Raw genomic sequence first — 22,016 nt, forward strand, 5'->3', positions numbered from 1 at the left:
TGTTCTTATTATTTAAATCGCAATTTTAAAGGATCTATATCGCATAAAATCAACTTTTTTTTAAATTTTAATCACATAATGTGTCTTGATCAAAAACATACCTGGAGTGTTGCTTTTATTCATTCATGCATGTGTGAGAAATCCTTTAGTCTCCATGGCAACCATTCAGCTGTTTGATGGGACGCGATTCCCCCACTCAGCTCCTTCAGACTAGCCAGCAGCAATTAGCATACACCTGCTGAGCTCATATGTGCTACTTTTTGCAAAAGGGACAACAGAGGAGCCATGTTGTGATGACTTCCTGTTCTAGAAAGAACGGGAGTTTCTTAAAGAGACGGAGGTCAAATTTCAAAACGTTAAATTACAAAGTCACATTTCTTTTAAGACATATTTTACTCAAGTTTATTTGTGAGGAACATTTCAGCAACAAGCCAGTTCAAAGAGCTTTACATCATAAAAACAAAAATATAAATGTATATTGTGAAAACCAGTGACAGACTTTGCTTTTTGTCTTTGTTAAAATATGTTTATAAAGTATAAAATGTGCATATTTGGCACATTTTGTTAAGTGCCAAATATGCATATTTAATACATCCAACATTTTTAAAACTGGAGGTAAAATAGTTAACTTGATTGCAGATGTAATTGTTACTCAAAAGTAGCATTACTTAAAAATATGTTTACTCGAGTAAAAGTAAAAAAGTAGCAGTCCAAAAACATTACTCAAGAGAAAAGTATTTAGTAAAAAGACTACTCAAGTACCGAGTACTCAAGTATCATTTAATATTTAAAAATCATGTCAATTTTGGCATTTTAAAAATCAAAATAACAATACGGTGTCTTTATTTGGTACATTTTTGGTTAAAACGTGTTTGTTTTTTATTTTGAGGTTAAAAAATCCAGAAAAATTTCACTCAAATAAGAATAGTGATACTAATTAATAAAATTACTTAAGTAGAAGTAAAAAAGTACAGCATAGTAAAATACTCCTGAAAGTACTGTTTTTAAAATGTACTCAAGTAAATGTAACTATTTATTTCCCAGCTGTTATAAAATGATTCTCAGTGGCCTGAAAACACGACGCAGTACCGACTGTCACCACGGCGTGTCCTCAGAGAGCTGTTAAATCCCGAAGAGGACGTCAGACGAAAACAAAGATTTGAGTCGGCAGACTGTGAGGGCGTTAAGGAGCAGAGGCAGTGGGAAGTTAAGTGCTGCTGGTTTGGATTATAAAGCCGAAGAGGAAAGTTTCCCCGCTGAACCCAGACAGAGAGGCCTGACCTCACTCATCCTCCTCTTCGTCGTCTCTCCCGGACACCCACATGATTCGCTGTCTGTTATCCTCTCCCGCCAGCTTCGTCCTCATTGTGGCGCCTAATCCCTCACTATTGTGATCACTGGAATGAGAAATCATGTGCTTCACCAAATACCGTGGCTCAGTTATTATTCTCCGCCAACATCATTTGCTAGCATCATGGCGTTCAGCTCTCCGTTCTGCTGATGAACGTGTTGCAAGAGAAAATGCTTTAAATACTGAAAAATATGCAAACTATTCCAGCTGTTTGCAATAAAACTAGCAAAGAACAATTTAAATTTCTCAATGTATTCCAGTGGTTTTTCAAATCAATTGCAAAATACTGCTTTGACTGTGATTTCAAAATTATTCCCTTTGTGTGTCATCTGAAGCTCATTATGAGCAGGGGCGGTCCAAACATGTTGGGTGCCTTGGGCAGACAACATTCAGGGGTCCCCTGTGCTTGCTTTTTCAACCAATCACGACATTTAAATTCAATGGCGTATCAGTCATTGTAGATGGGGAAAAAAGGAGTGAATTCCAGCCAAAATACTCAGAAATTTTCTAGATAAACAAGGAAATCTGTGCTTCAAAATTAAAAAGTTTACAAGAAAGTGACCATTCATTCAGAAATTTTCTAGAAAAAACTTGGATTTTTTTTGTTTGAAAAGTTGAACTGTTTCTAAAAAAAAAATTCTCAGATTAATCTCAGAAATTTTCTAGCAAAATCTTTGAAATTTCAAATTTTGAAAAGTTGAAAACATGCTAGTAAAAACATTTTAGATTAATCTCAGAAATTAAAAAAAGAAACGTGAAAATTTCAGACTTTTGAAGGTTGAAAATTTTAAACTTCTGAAAATTTCTGAATTTTTCTAAAATATTTGCTACAAACTGGCCTAAATATGTTTCCAATCTGCGAAACAGCCTTTAACCCTTGCAGATAATTTTCTGAATACTTTACTGAATGAAGAAAAAACAAGAAATGCATGAGATACAGACACATACCCACAGTTTCAGCGAAAGGTAGAGCCTTCTCGTCTTACTTCTTGTTTTTCTCATGTTACTTTCGACCTGCTGGGCCTTTTGGCACTGGGAGTAACTTCACCCTGTTCTAACATGCAGCATGTTTGCATTCATGACTCTAAGAATTTGTTTCATAGTGCTGAATCTGGTATTTTGCAATCATGCTATTTCTTTGTATTAGCTTTTTTTTAGTCCTTAAAATGCCAGAATTTGGACATAACTAAGTTATTGTCTGTCTGATGGCATCATTTTTTAACCTTTTTGCTTTTACTTAAGTAAAAATATGTTGAAGTAGTGCTGCTATTATCTGAGTACAGTTGTTTGGTACTCTACTCACCTCTGGTAGTTCATTAATAACATTGGGTTTTTGTGCTTCAATGAGATTTTCAACAAGCGTTTAAGTTAGATAACCATACCGGCCAGTCCTGTATCTTTCTGAACTTTTTCTGAACCACGCCTTGGTGGACTTTGAGAATTGCTTGGAATCATTACCCTGTTTGAAGGTCCACAGCTTCGTCAGAGGCTTTCCCAATCAAATCCCTCTCGCTGCAGGTTTTCTGTGCCAGTGGGAGCCGAGCTGCCCCAGAGCGCTGAGGAGCTGCCATGCCTCACTGCGGTGAATGTCTTGTTTTCCCCCCTCCGGACATATCGTGGCTCAACATGCCTCAGAAGTTCAAGTTTTGATTTTTCACTCCACAGAGCAGAATCTCAAAACCTACTGGGTCGATTTATACAGTTCTGGACAAATTGCAGCTGAATTTTCTTGTGCTTTTGCTTCAGGGATCAGGCATGGAGCCTCTCAGTGAATCACTACTGCATAGAAATAAAAAGGTCTTTTGCAAGCAGTTTAGTGCAGCTGCCATCCTGCAACTTTTACATCAACTCAAGTTTATTTGTACAGCACATTTCAGCAACAAAGCAGTTCAAAGTGCTTTACAACATCATACAAACATTATGCAGAAACCAAATATGAAATAAGCAATAAACGTTACATTTTGTCAAATGCCATCGTCAAAATCATCAATAAACATCAAATATGTTGATCAATGTTACAGGTATTACGAATCAAAGGCAGCTCTAAACTGGTGGGTTTTATCCTTGATTTAAAGGAAATCGGTGTTTCTGATGTTTTGCAGTTTCCTTGATTTGTGGTGCATAGAAGCTGAATGCTGCCTCTCCCCATTTGGTTCTGGTTCTGGAGATGCAGACCAGAACCAGAAGACCTGAGATACAACAACAGCAAATCTTTAATGTGTTGTAGTGGTAAGCCGTTCAGTTCAGACGATAGAAGGCAGACTTTGTAACTGTCTTTATGTGGTTCTGAATGTTCAGGTCAGAGTTCATCAAAACACCCAGATCTCCGGTTTTCAGCTGTAACAACTGAACCTGTGTGCTGATTCTTGATCGTTCCTCTTTAGGTCTAAAGATAATAAATGTGGTGTACCCCAAGGTTCAGTCCTAGGCCTCCTCTTATTCAGCATCTGTTTTCACTATCAGATTAAGACAGGAGAAAATAAGATTAGCCACCACAGATGATACACAGCTCTACTTTACGATGTCACCAGGTGACTCAGAACCATCCAATCACTAAACAGAAACAAAACTGAAGTTATAACTTCTACATCTAAAGTGGAACGAGCTAGTCAGCACTCAGCTTCATTTATTACAGCTAAAAACCAGCGACCAGGCCCAAAATGTGGGTGTGGTGATGGACTCTGACCTGAACCTTCAGGGACACATAAAGACAGTCACAAAGTAGCAGCCTTCTATCACCTGAAGAACATTTAAAGGTCTAACGTCTCAGCGAGATCCAGAGAAACTCATCCATAAATCTTTAGTTGCATTGATTACTGCAGCAGAGTCTTCACAGATCTGCTTTAAAACTCAATCAGATCCAGAACGCTGCTGCTGGCGTTCTGACTAAAACCAGGAAGTTAGAGCACATCACCCAGTTCTAAAGTCCTTCCTCTGGTTTCCTTTAGCTCAGAGAACAAACCATAAAATACTGTTGGTAGTTTATAAATCGCTGAGTGGCTTAAAGATCTGCTGTTGTCATAGCAACCTTTCAGACCCCTCAGATCTTCTGGTTCTGGTCTGCATCCCCAGAACCAGAACCAAATATGGAGAAGCAGCATTCAGCTTCTATGATCTACAAAAAACTTCCATTAAACCGCAAAACAGCCGAAATCCAGACTGAAATCCTGCCTGCTTACAGTCGCTTTTGATTAGTAGTAACTGGAACATCGATCAATATGTTTTATGTATATTCGCTCGATGATTTTAATGACAAAATGTAATGTTTACTGCTTGCTTCATAATTCATGACTGTGTGACGCCTTTACGAGCTAAAGCACTTTGAGCTGCCTTGTTGCTGAAATGTGCTACACAATTAAACTTGACTTGAGTTTAGATRAAYGTAGATGCGTGGCTGCACGAAGAACGGATGCTTCTAAAAGTTGCAGGTTGCAAACTTTTAAGGACTTATTGTCTACTTTGTTACTGGAAACACTGGAACTAGTGTTAATTCCACTAATATAAGCTCATGTAATTTGAAGTTGAGGATGAAAACATTTAGGTGAAATTTGCAGAAATACAGTTAGCAGCTGAACGATATTAAAATATAACTCCTACAACTTTTTTTGGTTTGTTTTTTTTAGCGGTTACTAATCAGATTTATTAACTACTCAGACCAGTCAGCTATGATAAATGCAGAAATAGGACCAATAAATCCCAGCGGCAGGTAATTTATTAAAGTAACTTAGCTCAGGTGAGTTACAGTACCGCTAGTATTTGGTGTCTTGTCTGAGTTGATTTTGTTTATTTAGATTTCTTTAAAAGGTTCTTTATATATTTGCATTTAACCGGACATTTTGCCAGTCAGATGCAGAGGGTCAGCTTTATTGGGAAACTTTGTGCACACAAGCAAGAAATTTTACTTTGGTTCTGCTTTGCCCTCAATAAAACCTTTTAAGAAATCAATAGACACATTAAAATGCAAAGTAAACTTTATCACTTTTTGGTTTCTTGTAAATATTCAAACATACAGGAGAACAAGAATTTGAACCAAGTGAAGCTATAACTAAATGCCACTTGAGGTGTTTTAGTCAAAATATATTTACAAACAAAATATATTTGTGTTAAATGTAAAATGTATTTATATAATTCTATATACTACAGTTAACAATTAATCTATTACTAAATTAAGTGATGAATACTTATAATAATCGATTTATGCAATATATTCAATTAATTGTGTCAACCCTAATTGTAACCTCGAAAATTTGTCCATCCATCCATTTTCTTTACACCCTTGTTCCTCAGTGGGGTCAGCAGGGGTGCTGGTGCCCATCTCCAGCTAGTGTTCTGGGCGAGGGGTGGGGTCACCCTGGACAGATCGCCAGTCTGTCACAGGGCAACACAGAGACACACAGGACAAACAACCATGCACACACACACTCACACCTAGGGCAATTTGGAGTGGCCAATTAACCTAACAGTCATGTTTTTGGACTGTGGGAGGAAACCGGAGTACCCGGAGAAAACCCACACATGCACAGGGAGAACATGCAAACTCCATGCAGAAAGACTGGGGCCGGGAATCAAACCCAGAACCTTCTTGCTGCAAGGGACCCCCTGAATTTGTGTAGGCAAAAAAACAAACTATCTGTCTATCTATAGATATATATATACAGACATAGATAGATATAGATATATATGTGTGTGTGTTGTTGTTGTTTTCCACACTAAAAGCATTAAGTGTTTCCTGCATCGATTTCCTTTAAGTGATTCTAATGGTAATGATTATTTTAACGAGCATTACTTGACGGCTCCACAGCGCCTGTGTGTGTGTGTGTGTGTGTGTGTGTGTGTGTGTGTGTGTGTGTGTGTGTGTGTGCGTGTGTGTGTGTGTGTGTGTGTGTGTCGGTTCATGAGGAGGGGTGTGTGCACGCAGGGAGCAGCCGAGGCGGTGCTTATGGAGGGATATTCTCACTCACTCTCTGCCCTGCACTACTTCACCGCTTTCACCGCCTCCGTTTGAAGTTGGCTGGCTGCTCTGCTCCTCGCCGGGAAGAAAGCAGAAAACAAATAATAATAAAAAAATTAAAGATAAATAAAAAAAATCCCAGGATTTGTACCCGGCTGTAGGGCTGCACCACGACGGGCTCAAAAACAACGGAGCGTCGACAGAAAGGTAAACGACCCGCTACCGACAGTACACGTCCGGACTCGCAATGATTGAAGTTTCGCTGCGCGTTTTAGCGGCAGATCAGCACCAGCAGCTCACAGCGGGATTATTCCAGCCGAGAAAAAAAAAAAAAAAACGGGGTTTTCGTTATAAATCCAGCGAGTTCTGCACAGGATCATGTTGTGACATCGCAATACTTGAGCAGAAGCATCAGAGCAGACAGATTGTATATGAATGCGCTGCGCTCTGTCTCATTTAAGGACATTATTTCAGTTCCTTTTGCAGGCTGTCACGTCTACTTGAATTACATTTGGTGCACCAAGATGTCTGATTCCTCTGGGACTCAACTGTAGGTGCTTTTCTGAAAACTGTCTGCATGATTTACAGTCTGACAGCTCACTAAGCAAACAGGTTATTTTTCCCATGTGATAGGATCTTATCAGAGTGACCCTCATGCGTGGTTATGTGTGTTGCAGGTTATGTTGCTGTACAAGCTGCAACACTGCAACCTCAACCAAAACACACATTAAACAACCCAGGGGGAGGTGGAGGTGCAGGTGGTGGGCATTTGTCAGAAATGTGACAGCAAATCCTTCATTGTTGGTGGGAAGCAGGCGTTGCCACCTCTGAGAGCTCATTGTTTACTCAGAGATCCTTTTTTAGTGTCTTTTGACAGTAAATGGTGAGTGTAACTTTCAGTCTTTGCACTGACTGGAAAAGGTTTTGTTGCTGACATCCAGAAGTTTTAAAGACTGGGAGTTAAACAGCTTTTCGTTACATCAGCCGTGATGTTGTGTATGGCCACATTTGAGGCGAATTGCCTGGAAAACCAAAATTTGTGATCTGTTCCCTTGTAAATGTTTCGAGATGTGAAACTGGTAAGATCTGAGAAATGACATCGATGGTTGCTATGTGCATGCATTATTTCACTTCTCTATAAATATATCGTATATTCATTGCTCACTTCCTTTGTTATGTCACCATGCAGCCCAAAGTATGCGTTATTTAATGATAATTAATTTGGCATTCAGATTTTATAAAGGGCTTATTGTGGCGGTAACCCAGGGCTACACGTTTTCTTCTTTGGGGGGGAGGCCTTAAAGTTTGAATGATTTATTTTTCTACATTAATTCCTGTTTTGCAAATAGGAGGTTAATACTTTTGAGTTTCTATACATAAAATTGTGAACTCAAGGGAAGTTAAAATTTCAGTGACTGCACAATTAATCAATTAATCACATGATAAATTAAAATTAGCTCACTATTTTCCATTTTGTTGTTTAATATTTTGTTTGTAGAAACATCAAAATCCAATTTTATTTAAGGTTTCTGTTGTTTTTTTATGTTGAATATTCACAATATCTCCCAGTCACAGTGTTTCATGTTCTTTACCAAATAAAAGCTTTTTGATCGTTGAGAGGTTGAACTTGCATAATTATGCCATTATCAACATATTACTTGAAATGGTCTCAAAACAACAACGTTATCCTTTATTTCAATAATATTTGGGACAATTTATAATTGTGACAGGGTTAACAGGCCCAGATTAGCTCTGAAAACTTTTGGGGTCATTTATTTGCATGGATGAAGAAATTTCAGGAAAGGCTGTTGGTCTGTTTTATTTTGTTTTCCATTAAGGATCTTTTTATGAAAAACACAGAGCCCTCCAGTAGAGGTGATGTTGGAAATTGGTCTCATCATCCAAAAAAATAAGTATCGGATTGCCTCCAATACATGGTCTGAACCAGAAATGATCCGCACCACTGGACCACCATCTTGGTAGGCAAGCGCAACAAAAAGAAAATATACTGACACTCTTGACCAATGTGCAAGAGAATATCAACAAAATCTCTTTTGTTGGGATCGACCCTTATGAGACAGAAAATGTGGCTTGTTTATTGTTGCCATAGCAACTACATAGCAAATGTCATGACGGATAGTTACAGACACCTACCAAGATGGCGGTCAGCTACAGAGTTCCTGGAAGTGTGACGTCACATGAATCACGCCGTTCCAGCAATTAGTCCGCCCCAGGATTTCGCTTGTTGTCTCTGAGTAATACCACTTGGTGAATCCGTTTCTAGCATTTCACACTATAAAATATGTAATAAATGTGTGTATGAATCGTGCTGATATCGCATCGGGTCAATATCGGTATCGGCCAGAACTCAAAGCTTTACTATCGGATCTCTATCGGATGAGAAAAAGTTGTATCGGGACATTTCAAACCGCTGGTGAGAAATCCTACATAATTATCAATATCAGGGTTGAAGTTTATAGAAAATTTGAAAATATGTAATTATTATGACATTATTAATAATACCTAAAGATGAGGCAAAAAGCAGGTAAATATTCATTTTTTGACTTGTAACTTTATTTGCTGAAGTAGTTAGCGTGTTAAATGGTAAAAGCAAGCAGAGGTTGATTAAAATAAACACCTGGTCTCAGTTTCTATGCGTCACATACTCACCGTTCTGTGTTGCCATTGTTCTTCCAACCATTTCACCAAAGAGACTCTTTAAGCTCTTCGCTATCACTGTTACTGGTGCATAAAAAATTTTAATAAATAAACAATGCTTTATCAGTCTGGATTCCTGCAAGTCTTATAATCCACATGGGGAAACCCTGAAATTACCTTAAATTGGACGAATAAAGAGAATTTATGGGGTTGGGAACCAAACTGACTCCAGCCCAGGGCCTCATATTTTCCTGACTTCGGCCCTGTTCTCACAGCACCATGAGTGAAAAGGTTTTGTTTTACTATCATTTAATATGCTGTTCCTTAATGTCACTTTTTTAAACTGTTTTTTGTGAAAGTCTTAAGGTTTTTACTGACGTGTTAGAGGAAAGCACGTGATTCCATTTCTGATTAATTAAAAAGACATTTAATGTTTCCACCACAAAAGAAAAAAAAAGCATCCGTGGTTGTATGACAGCATGTTACCTCTCAAGTCTGGTCAGGTTTTACTGTTTTTTTCTCACTGACTGAGAGCGGCTTGCCGTTCTACAAGGCTGCCTCCACAAAAAAAAAGCTATTATATAAGTCACATTCAAGTCTGAACTCAGAGTGATGGGCAGTCCTCACTCTGAATCTGGGGGAGTGAGCGAAGCCTCGCCTACATTTTCCAAGAATCTGTGATTCATACTGCCGTGAATGTCGCTTCTCTCTTTTCTTTTTTTCTCTGTTTTGGTCTGATTTAGAGTCTATTTATGTGGTGTTCCACTTTAAGTGGTGTTTCTCCTGGGTTGAGCTTGTAGTTTGCATAACATTGAATTCCTCAGATAACACCAAGCAGAAATAGACAAGGGGAAGCCTGGTTTTAATAGATTATGCTTAGCCCTCACTACGCAGAGTTGAAATACTTTTCTGTGAGTATTTAAGTTATTACAAAACTGACATTTATATATGCAGCTCTGGTAAAAACCCACTGCACTGAACCCCATTGAAAACCTGGTTTTTCCTCCAGGTATTGGTTTCCAAGTTAAAACATTAGTATTGTTGCTTCTAAAAGAATTTCAACTTGTTTTCTTTGCATTATTTGAGGTTAGAAAGCACCTCATTTTTTTCGTTATTTTGACCATTTCTTATTTTCTGTTAATAAATACAAAATTTTTCCTTGGAATTTCACAAACATGTTGTCAGTAGTTCATAGAATAAAAGAACAATGTTCATTTTACTCAAACATAAACCTATAAAAAGTAAAATCAGAGAAATTGATCATTTTAAGTGATCATTTATATATGTAAACTGGTGTGAGATTCTCATAGCACGAATAAAAACACCATAATTTCAACAAAATGCATAATATTATGCATCTTCTTTTAATTGGAAGATATTGCGATAGATGATAATATTGTTGTTTTGAGTCCATTTTCAGGTGATATGACATAAATGGTCTAATAGCTTGTTGATAATCAAAGATCAACAAGCTTTAAATTATGAGCATTTAACACAGGAACTGGAAAACATGTTAAATATCCAAAGTAAATACATAAAAAACAACAAAAACAAGAAATAAAATGAATTATGAAGGCCTTCTGAGACCAAAGCGCCAGGCTGAGGAGTTTGATCGTCCGGTTTTTGGTAGAAAGAGAGAAAAACGATAAATCAAGCAAATGGACATTATTGAGCTTGTTGATTAATTGATTTATTGCAACAAGCCTAATTGAATTGTTAATAGCAACAAACTGATTAATCTCCCTGACAGCTTTGGAAAAAATTAAGAGACCACGTAAAATGATCAGTTTCTCTGATTTTACTTTTAGGTTTGAGTAAAATGAACATTGGTCTTTTATTCTATGAACAACATGTCTCTGAAATCCCAAGCAGAAATGTAGATTCAGAGCTTTCAGACCTCAAGCAATGCAAAGAAAACAAGTTGATATTTATTTAGAAACAACAACACTAACGTTTTACCTCAGGCAGAGTTCAGAGATCAATAATAACCAGGAGGTTTTCAGTGGGATTCAGAGCAGCGGGCTCTTCTTTTTTCCAGAGCTGCGTGTCTTTCTGCTCTGCAAAGTGACCCTCTGAGCTAACGGACCTTTTATAGTAAAGGAGTTTTCCCACGTTGGTGCAGGCAGTTAGCATCTGCGTGTTGAATGCAGTTCAGCGTCTATTTCTGAAGGCCTGCCTGTGTCGGGGCAGGTTGCGTAGTTGCAGGGGGAAGACTCAAAGCTAACCCCTGGCTGCCTCCCCTCCGCCCCACGGATCCTCCTACCTGTTAGTCACCCATGGCTGTGCTTTGACGGGGAGCAGCTGATGGAGGGAAACTCTTTCCATAGCAACCGTGCGTGTTGGTCCTTCCCCTCTATCAGTCTGATGCAATCTGCGCTCACTTCACTGGAGAGACCGGTGTAGTTTCAGGACAAAAACAAAAGCCCAACGCTGTTTGTATTTGACTGCGATTTTTTTTTTCTCCCTTTTTCTTTTTTCGTTCAGAAAACCCAAAACAGTGTTTTCCAACCACAGGATGATGACAAAGTTGGTGGCTTTCACTCTGCAAGATTTGCAAAACAGCAGATTTCCTTCACACAAGTCGTGGGTGTTGTGAGAGCTTGCGCAAACATTCAACCCCTGTTGGAAAAAAGGTCGTCCCCAAGAGAAGGGAGCCGTTTCTTTTGTCTCTGTAATAAGCATTGTGCCTCAGGGTTTCCCAGCTCAGGGTTCAGGTTTTGTCACCGTAACGTCTGCTATTTAAGGAAACCCTGGTGAGAACATGTGACCTGCTGTTGTGTTTTTGCACCGTTTACGTGGAGCAACAATTTGTTTAAACACAAATCACTTCTCAAGCTGCGTGACAGTGAATGGGTTCACTCTCTGCCAGCTTCTAGATCCCTAACATCTACGCAAGAGAAACTTTTCCATATAAATGTTTCTATAAAGGAACATAAACAGTTCCCTCATAAAGCACCTGACATGTGACTGTCAGTCCAGCGGCGTGACGTTCCCAAGAGCAAACAGTCCGTATTTAGTCTTTCTCAAGCTGCTGAAATACTTCGCTCACCTCCGTTTACGCATTCAGTTGTTTTCAGACTGGCAGCTCTGAATATATTACGCTATTCATTTCTCCTCATACATGGATCGGTTCTTCCTGTTCTGGCTGGCCCTGATCCCCCCCCAGCATGCAAATCATTATCTAATCAGGAAGAGAGGAATCGGATTACTCAGATAGGATCGAGATCATGTTGAAGTCGACAAAAATGATGATGGTGCTCGGTTGGTAAGGAGACAAAATGCAGCTGAAACAAGATATTTGTAGATGCTATAAAAAGATGCAACCTTTTTTCTCTTCCCAACTTGAAACCGCTCCCTGTTTCAGACGGGATTATTTATATTTCCTAAATGACATGTCTTTAAAAATCATTCAGAAGTTCACATTCCCCCTTATTGGGGGACTTTAGTAATCGATTAAGAGTATGCAGAATCAAAAAAGGCCATTTGTTGAAATAACAACACACTCAGAGCATTAATTAAACCAAAACTATATAAGAATATACACATTTTTATTGATTTTGCATTTAGGATTGAAGAAAAACTTTTCTAATTCAGAAGTATCATAGCTTTAGATTCACCTGTTTCAGGTTATTCTGCAAAAACATGAAATATTATCAAGCATTTTTGTTTAGTTTCCAGTGAAAACATCTTATTACATTTTAAATAAGACAAAAATACCTCACTGGTAAGTTTTAAGCAAAATATGACAGCTTGTTTTAAGTGAATAATTCTTGAATATTGATTTTAAAAAAGCAGATTGTTTCACGTATAACATGTAAAAAATGTCTTATCAGTAAAATGATCTGCTAGTGGAATTAATACTTTTTAAAAAACACGTATTAAGGAATAATTTACTTAAAACAAACTTTTATGTTGGTGAAAAGTTTCCTGCATTTTGTTTTCTCTTATTTTAAATGCACTGAGGTATTTGAACCAGAAACTAGAGAAAATTACTTGGAAAGATTTTGTGTTTTTTCAGTGTAGGTTAAAAATCTCTTCTGTTATTCAATTAATGCAAAAATCATGTAAAATGATCAAGTGTTTACAAAAAGAATTATATGTTGTTGCATTTTACCCAATAATGTTTATTTTTGTGTTTAAAATAGTAACTTGATTATTAATAATAAAATACAGAGTGGGCTCGTTTTTAATCCAGTTAATCGATTAATGGTTTGAATAATGAAAAGGATAATTAACTATTAAATAATTGTTAGTTACACGCCTGTAGATGTTTATTTAGGCAGCAGTATCAACACACAGGTGTGACATCATGGAAAATGAAAACAGGCAGCAGATCATGAAGAGACTCTAAAAGTCTGTTTCATCCTGGAGGAACAATTTCCAGATGCCTGCAGGTGTTTTGTTCATCTGTTTAAACAAATATGTTCCGGCATAAACACCAGGGGTGGATGTGTTTTGATGCATTGTTTGTTTATCAGCCCTGCAATAACAGCAAATAAGTTTCTGAAAGTGCAGGCAGGAGCTGAAGTACTTGTGCTGAAACATCGAACAAACAAAATCAGAGCTGGGAAATTAAATCAGGGATAAAAAAAATCTTTAGTTTTTCAGGAATTTTCCTTGACTGGATTTAATTAAAAGTGTAAAAATGTATCCAAAATAACCATTGTTGCATCTAGAGGAGGAAAGAGAAAGCTCCAGAACATCATGGAAATGATGAAGCAACTAAGGCTGAAATGACTAATCGTGATGAACCAAATAATCGTCAACTATTATGAGTAATCGATTAATCATTAACTGTAATAAATAGACTAAAAAAAGGCTGTTTGCTAAATGAGCAGTAATTAAGACAAAAAGTATATAAATCTTGCATTTAAGATGGAAAACCGTATGTTTTTGTAAATATGTTTCTCCCAGAACTCAGATTTAGTTTCACCTGATTCAACTTCTGTAAAAAAACAAAACTCCTGCAAGGTGTCCTTTCTATTTATTTATTAATTGATCAATTGAAATAAATATTCAACACCAGACTGACGTCCCAGGTTGATGTTAGAAGTATTTATCTTTCTGCAATCATTCTAGACAATAAAATCTGTATTTTCTTACTTAAAAAATTAATTTAATTAATTATTTCCATTTTTTATGTATTTCTAGTATTGTCTAAAATAAGCTAAAGTGGATAAATTAATAATGTAATTTATTTTTACCCAATTAATCAATAGAATAATCAATTACTAAAATGGTTGGAGCCTAAAAATATCAGCCAGATAGAAATTTTCGCAGACTATTGTGAAATTTAACCCCAAAACACTTGACCATCGTTCAGTTTACATGAGAATATTCTTGCTTTTAGCAGATAGAAATACTTTTGCTAAGCAGAACCGAGCTAAAACAGGAAAAGTTTTGTCTTATTTATTGTTAGAAACGTACAAAAATAGAACGTTTTGTGTCTTTTTTTATACCGATTATGTAAATATCTGGTTCCAGCTGCAGATAAAAGCGTTGCTCTTGACGAAAGCAGGAAAGGAAGATCATTCAGACGTTTCTAAAATAAGAAGCTCCTATTTTTAGTTAATTTATGAGTCAGTTTTTCACGACGGAGTCTGTAAGTGGTCAGAGTCTGTGATCTGATTTTCATGATTCCTTCACGTGTCGCCGTCGCTGTCAACACCTGACCCGGCCCACCGCATGAGCAGAGATGCTAGGCAACGCCGCTGACCTTTTGGGGGAATTAAGAGAGGACAGTGTGAACCTTTCAGAGTCCGAAGAGAGCAAGATGGATCCGGATCACATGGATGGAGTGCATGGTATCCCACATTATTTCAGTGCATTTCTTTGTCCTGTGAGAAGTCTGATTGTCGCCACTGATTCGTGCACCAGCTGCTGCTGAATGTGTGACAAAACCTGGGGACAAAAGTGTGAACGAAAGCTTCAGAGTGAGCCTCTTTTCATCAGCCTGGACTGAAAAACGTTGTGCACTTTGCTTTCAGTTTGCATCTCTGATGTAGGCTGGGTTGATATGTGGAAAGATTAAACAATTAATACAAAAGGTTGTTTTCATTTTGGGAGGGACTGTGTTAGGAAAAAGGGTTTGCCGTGTTTAATTTATTAACAGTCTTGTTGTTTTCTGTGAATTTAGTGGAACTGATCACCTTTAGATAAACTAGCTGAGTAAACTTAACATAGCTTTAAATGTTTTTAGATCAGCTGTAGAGTTTATCACTGCGTTGGTCTTTAAATTTGTCTCCCATGCTTTTAATCTTTGTCAGTATTTAGTTATCAATACCCGGGACGTACGGCTGGGCGATAAATCAATTTTACCAATCAATTAAATTTTTCAGTGCAAAAACACAAAATCTGACCAAGTATTTTTGGGCTAGTAGTTTCTAATTTAAATATCTCAGTATACTTTAACAAGTTACAACTAATGTCAATAGCAAATTGAAATTGATTTTAAAAAAAGCAATAGTTCCAATGGCAGATTATTCCACTTATAACATGGGAAAAAAATCTTTTTATAAGTTAAATAATCTGCCATTATTTACTTTTCGATTATGAACTATTTACTTAAAACAAGCTCATCTTGCTTAAAAGTTAATTGAAAGTAAGTTTTATTGTTTGTTTTATTTCAAACCAGACAAAAAATGGAGAGATTTTGTGAAGTTTGTGAAATTTTTTGAAGTTTTTCTCCATTTTTTTTGTATTTTAATTTTTGGAAAATCAGGATTTGTTTTCAATAATCCACTCCTTGGGTTTCCAAAGTTCAGAGTGACGTCAGCGCGCCCAGGGCCGCCATCTTGTTTGGCGAGTATTTTACAGCATCCATTTATTTGGATGTTGAAAGCAAGTCAGCTCTACAACAAAGCATGAGTGCCAGGCCAAGATTCATTTTTTCACTTATGAGAATAAAGTCGTAATAAAATGTAAATTACGTCATATATAAGAATAAAGTAGTAACTTTATGAGAATATAAAAAATAAATAAAAAAGTTGAAATGAGGAATTTTGTTCGTCTTATGAGTTTGTGAAAGCYCCGGCTTCAGACRAGTTTAACAAGGGCGGGAGGGGGAATGAATCGTAGCAATAATAATATTACTCAAGTAAAAGAAAAAGATGCAGTTCAGTAAAACTACTCTCATAAGCACCTTTTTTCCAAAAGAGTTACTCAGGTGAATGTAACAAGTACTACCCGCTTTTGAACATAGAGAAAACAAGTAGCCTAGTAGCCTACAGGCTACTTGTTAACAAGCTTAACGTGCTGTATTGGTATTAGCTAGTCATCTTTTAGCTAACATTACCTGCATCCAACAGCTTTACTCAACTCAGTCGGTTAGTTTGGGGGAAAACTGGGCAAAGTCCTTTACGTTTTGCTGRTTTGCTGCCATGAATCTAAGGTCTCTGTCATGTGCCAGCGCGAGCGTCTTAGCGCTCATGTTGCGTTTATGGGCGACTCGGAAAAACAGGTTACGACGTGTTAACAACGGACTAAACGGTTTTAACAGGTGAAAAAAGTGACAGAAGGCACAGATATGGGACGTGCGGAAGCTCCTASTGCATCAAATCGATCTAGGCATAACAGAGAGTTGGCCACTTTAAGGTAAAAAACAACAAACTGTTTCAAGTCCACGGGATGGCACGACTAACTCTGTGGGCGGGCAATGGCCGCCAACGCCCGCTCRTGCCTGGGAGAAGTTAACTGATAAGAAAACAATTCATTTTTTACTATATCAGCTTAAATTTTTTATTAGTGGTTAGTTTCGGACCGCATTTGCGTCCTGCCCCATCATCTGCATTGCGTGACGTCGGTACTACGTCATTTTTAAGATAACGCTCAACCATAATTCAGCTTTACAGCAACAACATCCACCTTTGTAGTTGGAAATGACCCACGAGAAAACGAAAGGTGCACAGCGCAGGAAGGAAACGAGCAGCAGTCTGTTTGACGGTGTGTTTCATTTCACTTCAACTCAATGTTGTGTTTGTTTCACTTAAAATTTTCAATTTCCTCCTAAAGCACGTTTTAGACTATTACCTCATTCATTTCCTACGAGCTGAGGAAGGCATCAGTCGATTAGAGAAGCATGCTACCTCTAATGACAGACCTGATGGAAAGATCACATTCTTTCAGTAACATAATTGTGTTTTAACCCCATTATGTATCCCATCAGTTCTGTAATCTGTTTTTATGTTTATTCTATGACAACAGTATGAAACAGGATGTTGTTACCTGTCCATTAATTCGTTTCCTCTCCCCTTAATCATTAATGAGTTGAATGTTTTATTGCCTTTGTGAAGTTTCCTTCCATTAGGCCCCTAATGCTGGTGAAAACAACCTGAGGTCAAGTCATGCTGCACTCTTTTGCTCCTTCGCTGTGTCATATTCAAATGTTCACTCTCAGCTCTGTGTGACATTTAAGTTTCCTCCTTTTCAAACACAAGGGGAGGCCCCTATACTACCCAGGCTTGGTTTTGTAGCCTCCGACTAATATGWCATTGTTTATCTCCTAATTCTTGCAGACCACACCACTGCTTGACACTTGGTAAGTGTGTGGTGTTTGATGTTTTCTGAAAGCTGATTTAGGCCAGGGAGTGCATGAAACACATTTTGGGTGCAGACAATCCCCAGAGAGAAAGTATCCTGGGTATCGTTCGGCTGCTGAAATCATTTCTGCCTGACCCAGTTTCAGATGGCTAGCTGCGTGTTTTGATGGTGTGGGGTCTAACAGAGACACTTTACAGGCGTCGGTATGCAAATTATGCTGGGTTTTCTTCTGCGAGGCTCCAAAATATGTGGAAAAATAGAGACAGCACGCTGCAAAAACACAAAATCTTACCATGTATTTTTAGCTTCATTTTGTGTGAAAATACAGAAATAAGAAAATTAACTTAAAAGTGACTTTTCAATAAAAAATATGAGCTTGTTTTAAGTAAATAACTCTTTAGTATTGATCATAAAGGGCTAGCTCAAGCCTTTTTTTTTGATATTGCAGGTAAAATAATCTGCCAGTGGAACTACTGGATATTTTCATCAATATCAAGGAATCGTTGATTTAAAACAAGCATCCAAACTATTCAGAGTCTTTTTTATGAGGCGCCATCATGTGAGGAAAAATAAAAATAGCAGCTTTCATCCATCCATCYATCCATTTTCTTGCACCCTTGTCCCTTGGTGGGGTCGGGAGGGGTGCTGGTGCCTCTCTCCAGCTGACGTTCCGGGCGAGAGGGGGGGTCACCCTGCACAGGTCGCCAGTACACTCCAAAAAAAAATCTTACCAAGTATTTAGTCTGCTTTCTACTGCAAATATCTTATTACATTTGAAATAAGACAAAACTAACTTAAAAGTCATTTTTCATCAAGAAATATGAGCTTGTTTTAAGTCAATGATTCATTAATATTGATTAAAGTTCAAGTTCAACTGGTAGATTATTTAAYTTATAACATGGAATAAATATTTTGTTAGTGGTGAAATAATCTGCCAGTGGAACTATAACTTTTTATCAATATTAATGAATTATTGACTTAAAATAAGACAATAATTACTAAGATATAGTAAGCTCCTATATCTTACTAAAAATTTACTTTTATTAATGAATTATTGACTTTGTAAAACTTCTACAGCTGTAGAATCACATTGGCATCTTTGAACACAACTTTTGAAGTCTGGCCTCTGATTGGATTTACGTTTGGACTTTGACTGGGACATTCTACCACACCTACAAGCTTAAATCTAACCAGCTTCTCGTGATGTTGTGATTAGAGATTAAATTCCTCCCTGTCACTCYTGATGAAAACATAAACTAGAAGCCACACATCAGMAGCTTAAAGACAAACATATCAAAGATAATTGTGTTGTTACATGAAGCGAAAGTCTCGCTGAATGATGAAGCGTTGTTGATATTGTGTGTTYACTGATCGTTACTTATTTGATCCGTTTATGTGGAAGTTTGTGCTTTTCAAACTCTATTTTGATTTAGCAAAAACAGAGYTATTGGAATTATAAACACAGATCCAACATGTTATTCAGCTTAAAATTATTAACATTTCTTGACTTGGTGGAATGTTATATTCGGTAGTTGATAACAGCRACACGTTTGCAAAAAAAGATTTATTAAAAGAGATAGCATTTTCAATTTGAGAGTATAAAAAACAAAAATCAAAGCAGGAACTAAACAAATGGAACAATAAAGAAACCAGAGATATAACCAAAAACATAATATTCTGATAAGATACGATGAAGAATATTGACTCAATGGAGAGCTGTATTTTTATTTTTTTTATATGCACTGATGTATCTATGCTCATAGATACAGAGTATCTATGAGTTTGATTGATGTTTGATTTTGATTGAGTTTGATTGATGCTTAGTTTCTAGATTTGTAGCAAATTGACTTTTATACAAGATTGTCTTTCTTCCAACTTCTCCTATTCGTTGGAAACGTTTCATATCAACATGTGGCATTCTCATTTTAAACTGTAAATAACTGAAATAAATAATAAATGAATTAGTTCAGGGGGTCGGTCGTGTCTGTAGGTTTTGAAAGTCTGCTAGGTTTTCATAATGTATTTAATATTTCTCTGGAAAATTTTTGAAAGTTTAGGATTGTTGTTTTTTAACTTTATTCTTCACTTTTCTCTCTGATCTTTCTGTCTTGATGTTATTTGTTCCCTAATATTCTAACAAACATCAGAGGCCTTCACACAACAGCTGGGAATATTACTCTTTACTTATAGGAAGACTTTTTAAAGTAGTTGGTTTAATTAKATTTTATTTAGGGGTGTCAGAGTAAAGGAGGCTGAATATCAATGTAGGACTGCAGCTGAAAATTCTTTTAGATATCAATTATTCTGAAAGTTAATTGATTAATTGTGTAAAAAACAGATTATTTTATAAAATAAAATGTTACTTAAGAATTAATWCAATTTTATCAAAGAAAATAAACATTTTGTTGCCTAAAATTCAATTCCTTTGGTGAATGTTTGATAATTTGCAGCAAAGGATGCAGCTACAAAAATATTCTAAAGTCAACATTTGGAAAGTTCAGGCTTGACTTCACACCGATACAGTGCAGCAATAATCTGTTAACTATGTTTTGGATTAACAGATTAATAGCAAAAGGAGGATCTTAATAGGAGATAAATTTTTCTTTTTTTACAGAATTTCAAATGGGTGAAGCTAAAAATGCCACTTGAGGCCTGCTGGTAGAACATGTTAAATGYTTTTGTATCTTTAATGCAAAATGTTTGTATTTGTATTTTTCAATAATTGCATTCTTGAGTTAACGAGTAATCAGTTGCTAGATTGATTGASCRTCATTTCAATAATCAATTCATCTGATTAATCGTTTCAGCTCTAACCATTTTGTCCAGATTTTTATTGGTAAAGTATTTTTGGCTTACTTACTGYTGTTCTTTTAATAATTTCACTTTTGAGTCCGTTTTACTGTAGTTAACTATTAATCATGTAGATTAGTTGATGATAAATTCAATAATCGATTCATCATGATTAAATTGACTAATCGTTTCAGCTATTTTCCAAAATTTTATTTGTAAAATCTTTTCAGAACCATTTATTSTCCTCTGTTTTATTTCTATTGATCAGAAAAGCTGCACTAAACRTGAAAATGTTTTTTGTTTTTACAAGTTACCGTATCAACAATGCAATAATTACGCATCACAAAACATATTTCTATGTGTGAAAACTTCTGTTAATCCCTGCAAAGTTTGGATGCRAGTTCTGCGTCGGGCTCTGGATGTTTCTGCATTGCGAGATGAGGAAGATGCTATCTCTTGCTTGCAGCCATGCTTTTATGTTTTACAAAGAAGCAGTCTGCCGTTCACCCACCTTCTCTTTTCTCTCCGTCTACATCTCACTGTTTCTCTCGCCTATGTGTACACAGGCAGGCAGTTAGTGCAGAAGCAGGCATCATGTCCACCCCCACAAACCCAGAGGTGAAGGAACTGAACCCTGTCGACTTTATCCAGCTTCAGCAGTATATTGAATGTGAGTACAGACAGACAGGCAAGCAGGCGGCTTCTGCAGCGCTCAACATCCCCTCCCCGCACACACTTCCACCCACACACACTCATTTACCCTCGCTCATGGTTTCTCATATCTAGAGGCAGCAGTAGTTTACCACTTCTTTTTTTTTTTAAATGCAGCTAAAATATTAACTTGCATTCTACTTTGAACGCTTCTTGATGTATTATTTAAATAAACGGCCGCAGAGGGACGGAGCTTTCACGAGTAATTACAGAAGTGCACATGTGCAGCTAGCTGCAGCCCTGGTGTGACCTCTGTGTTCCTGCTTGCAGACTGCAGCTTGAAGGTGAAAGACGTGCTGAGGGAATTCGATAAAGACGGCCGGCTGGCCCAGCACCGACATGGAGAGGTGAGGAGGCAGCGAGGGGACGGCGCGTCCCGCCGCGCTCRCACTGGACTCACTCATGGTGATGTTAGCTGCAAGAGGAACAAAATGATCGCAGCTGTTTGGTGTGAAACGGCGCTATGATTCATGTATCTTGTCAGTTATTAATAATCCCGAGCTGCTTAATTAGGATTCCAACCTATCGATCATGTTGTTAAGCTGCTGCAGCCGAGCGGCGCTGCAAAATGTAAATTGCCTCCTTAGATTTGCCCACGCAGCAAGGCCCCGTTAAACACTGAGCACGGTTTTCCTCATGCTGCGCAAGAACAAGCGACAAAAAAAATCTATAAATAGTGTACATTAATGTTTTTCTCTGCCAATTAATCTGCAAAAGGAGTCACTGCTGAGGATTTACATTCAGCTTTATAGGGAAATTAATTAAAATGTGGGTTTTACAATATRGTAATCAGTAAATAAGTGTTAAAGCTGCAGTATGTAACTTTTATTAAAATACACATTTTTAAATATTTGTTAACAGTAACACAAAAAGTGAGTTTGCACGATATGCGATGATTAGGGGCGCCGCTGTAGAGGGGCGCCAATTATTTCTGGTCATTTTCTTTATTAAACTGCTGTTGTTTGTGTGTGTGTGTGTGTGTGTGTGTGTGTGTGTGTGTGTGTGTGTGTGTGTGTG

General features: G+C 37.3%; 1 protein-coding gene across 1 annotated transcript in view; it reads left to right on the forward strand.

Moving 5' to 3' along the window:
• Positions 1-6,281: 6,281 nt before the first annotated feature.
• dgkaa (diacylglycerol kinase, alpha a) overlaps positions 6,282-22,016 on the forward strand; it is a 37,429-nt gene continuing 21,694 nt past the window's right edge. Inside the window, exons 1-3 of the mRNA XM_008414454.2 lie at positions 6,282-6,509; positions 20,855-20,958; positions 21,270-21,346. Of these exons, the coding sequence (XP_008412676.1) occupies positions 20,883-20,958; positions 21,270-21,346 (153 nt within the window). The 5' untranslated portion in view covers positions 6,282-6,509; positions 20,855-20,882. The remainder of the gene's footprint in view (positions 6,510-20,854; positions 20,959-21,269; positions 21,347-22,016) is intronic.

This window comes from Poecilia reticulata, linkage group LG7 (assembly GCF_000633615.1).
Source record: "Poecilia reticulata strain Guanapo linkage group LG7, Guppy_female_1.0+MT, whole genome shotgun sequence".
Classification (NCBI taxonomy): domain Eukaryota; kingdom Metazoa; phylum Chordata; class Actinopteri; order Cyprinodontiformes; family Poeciliidae; genus Poecilia; species Poecilia reticulata.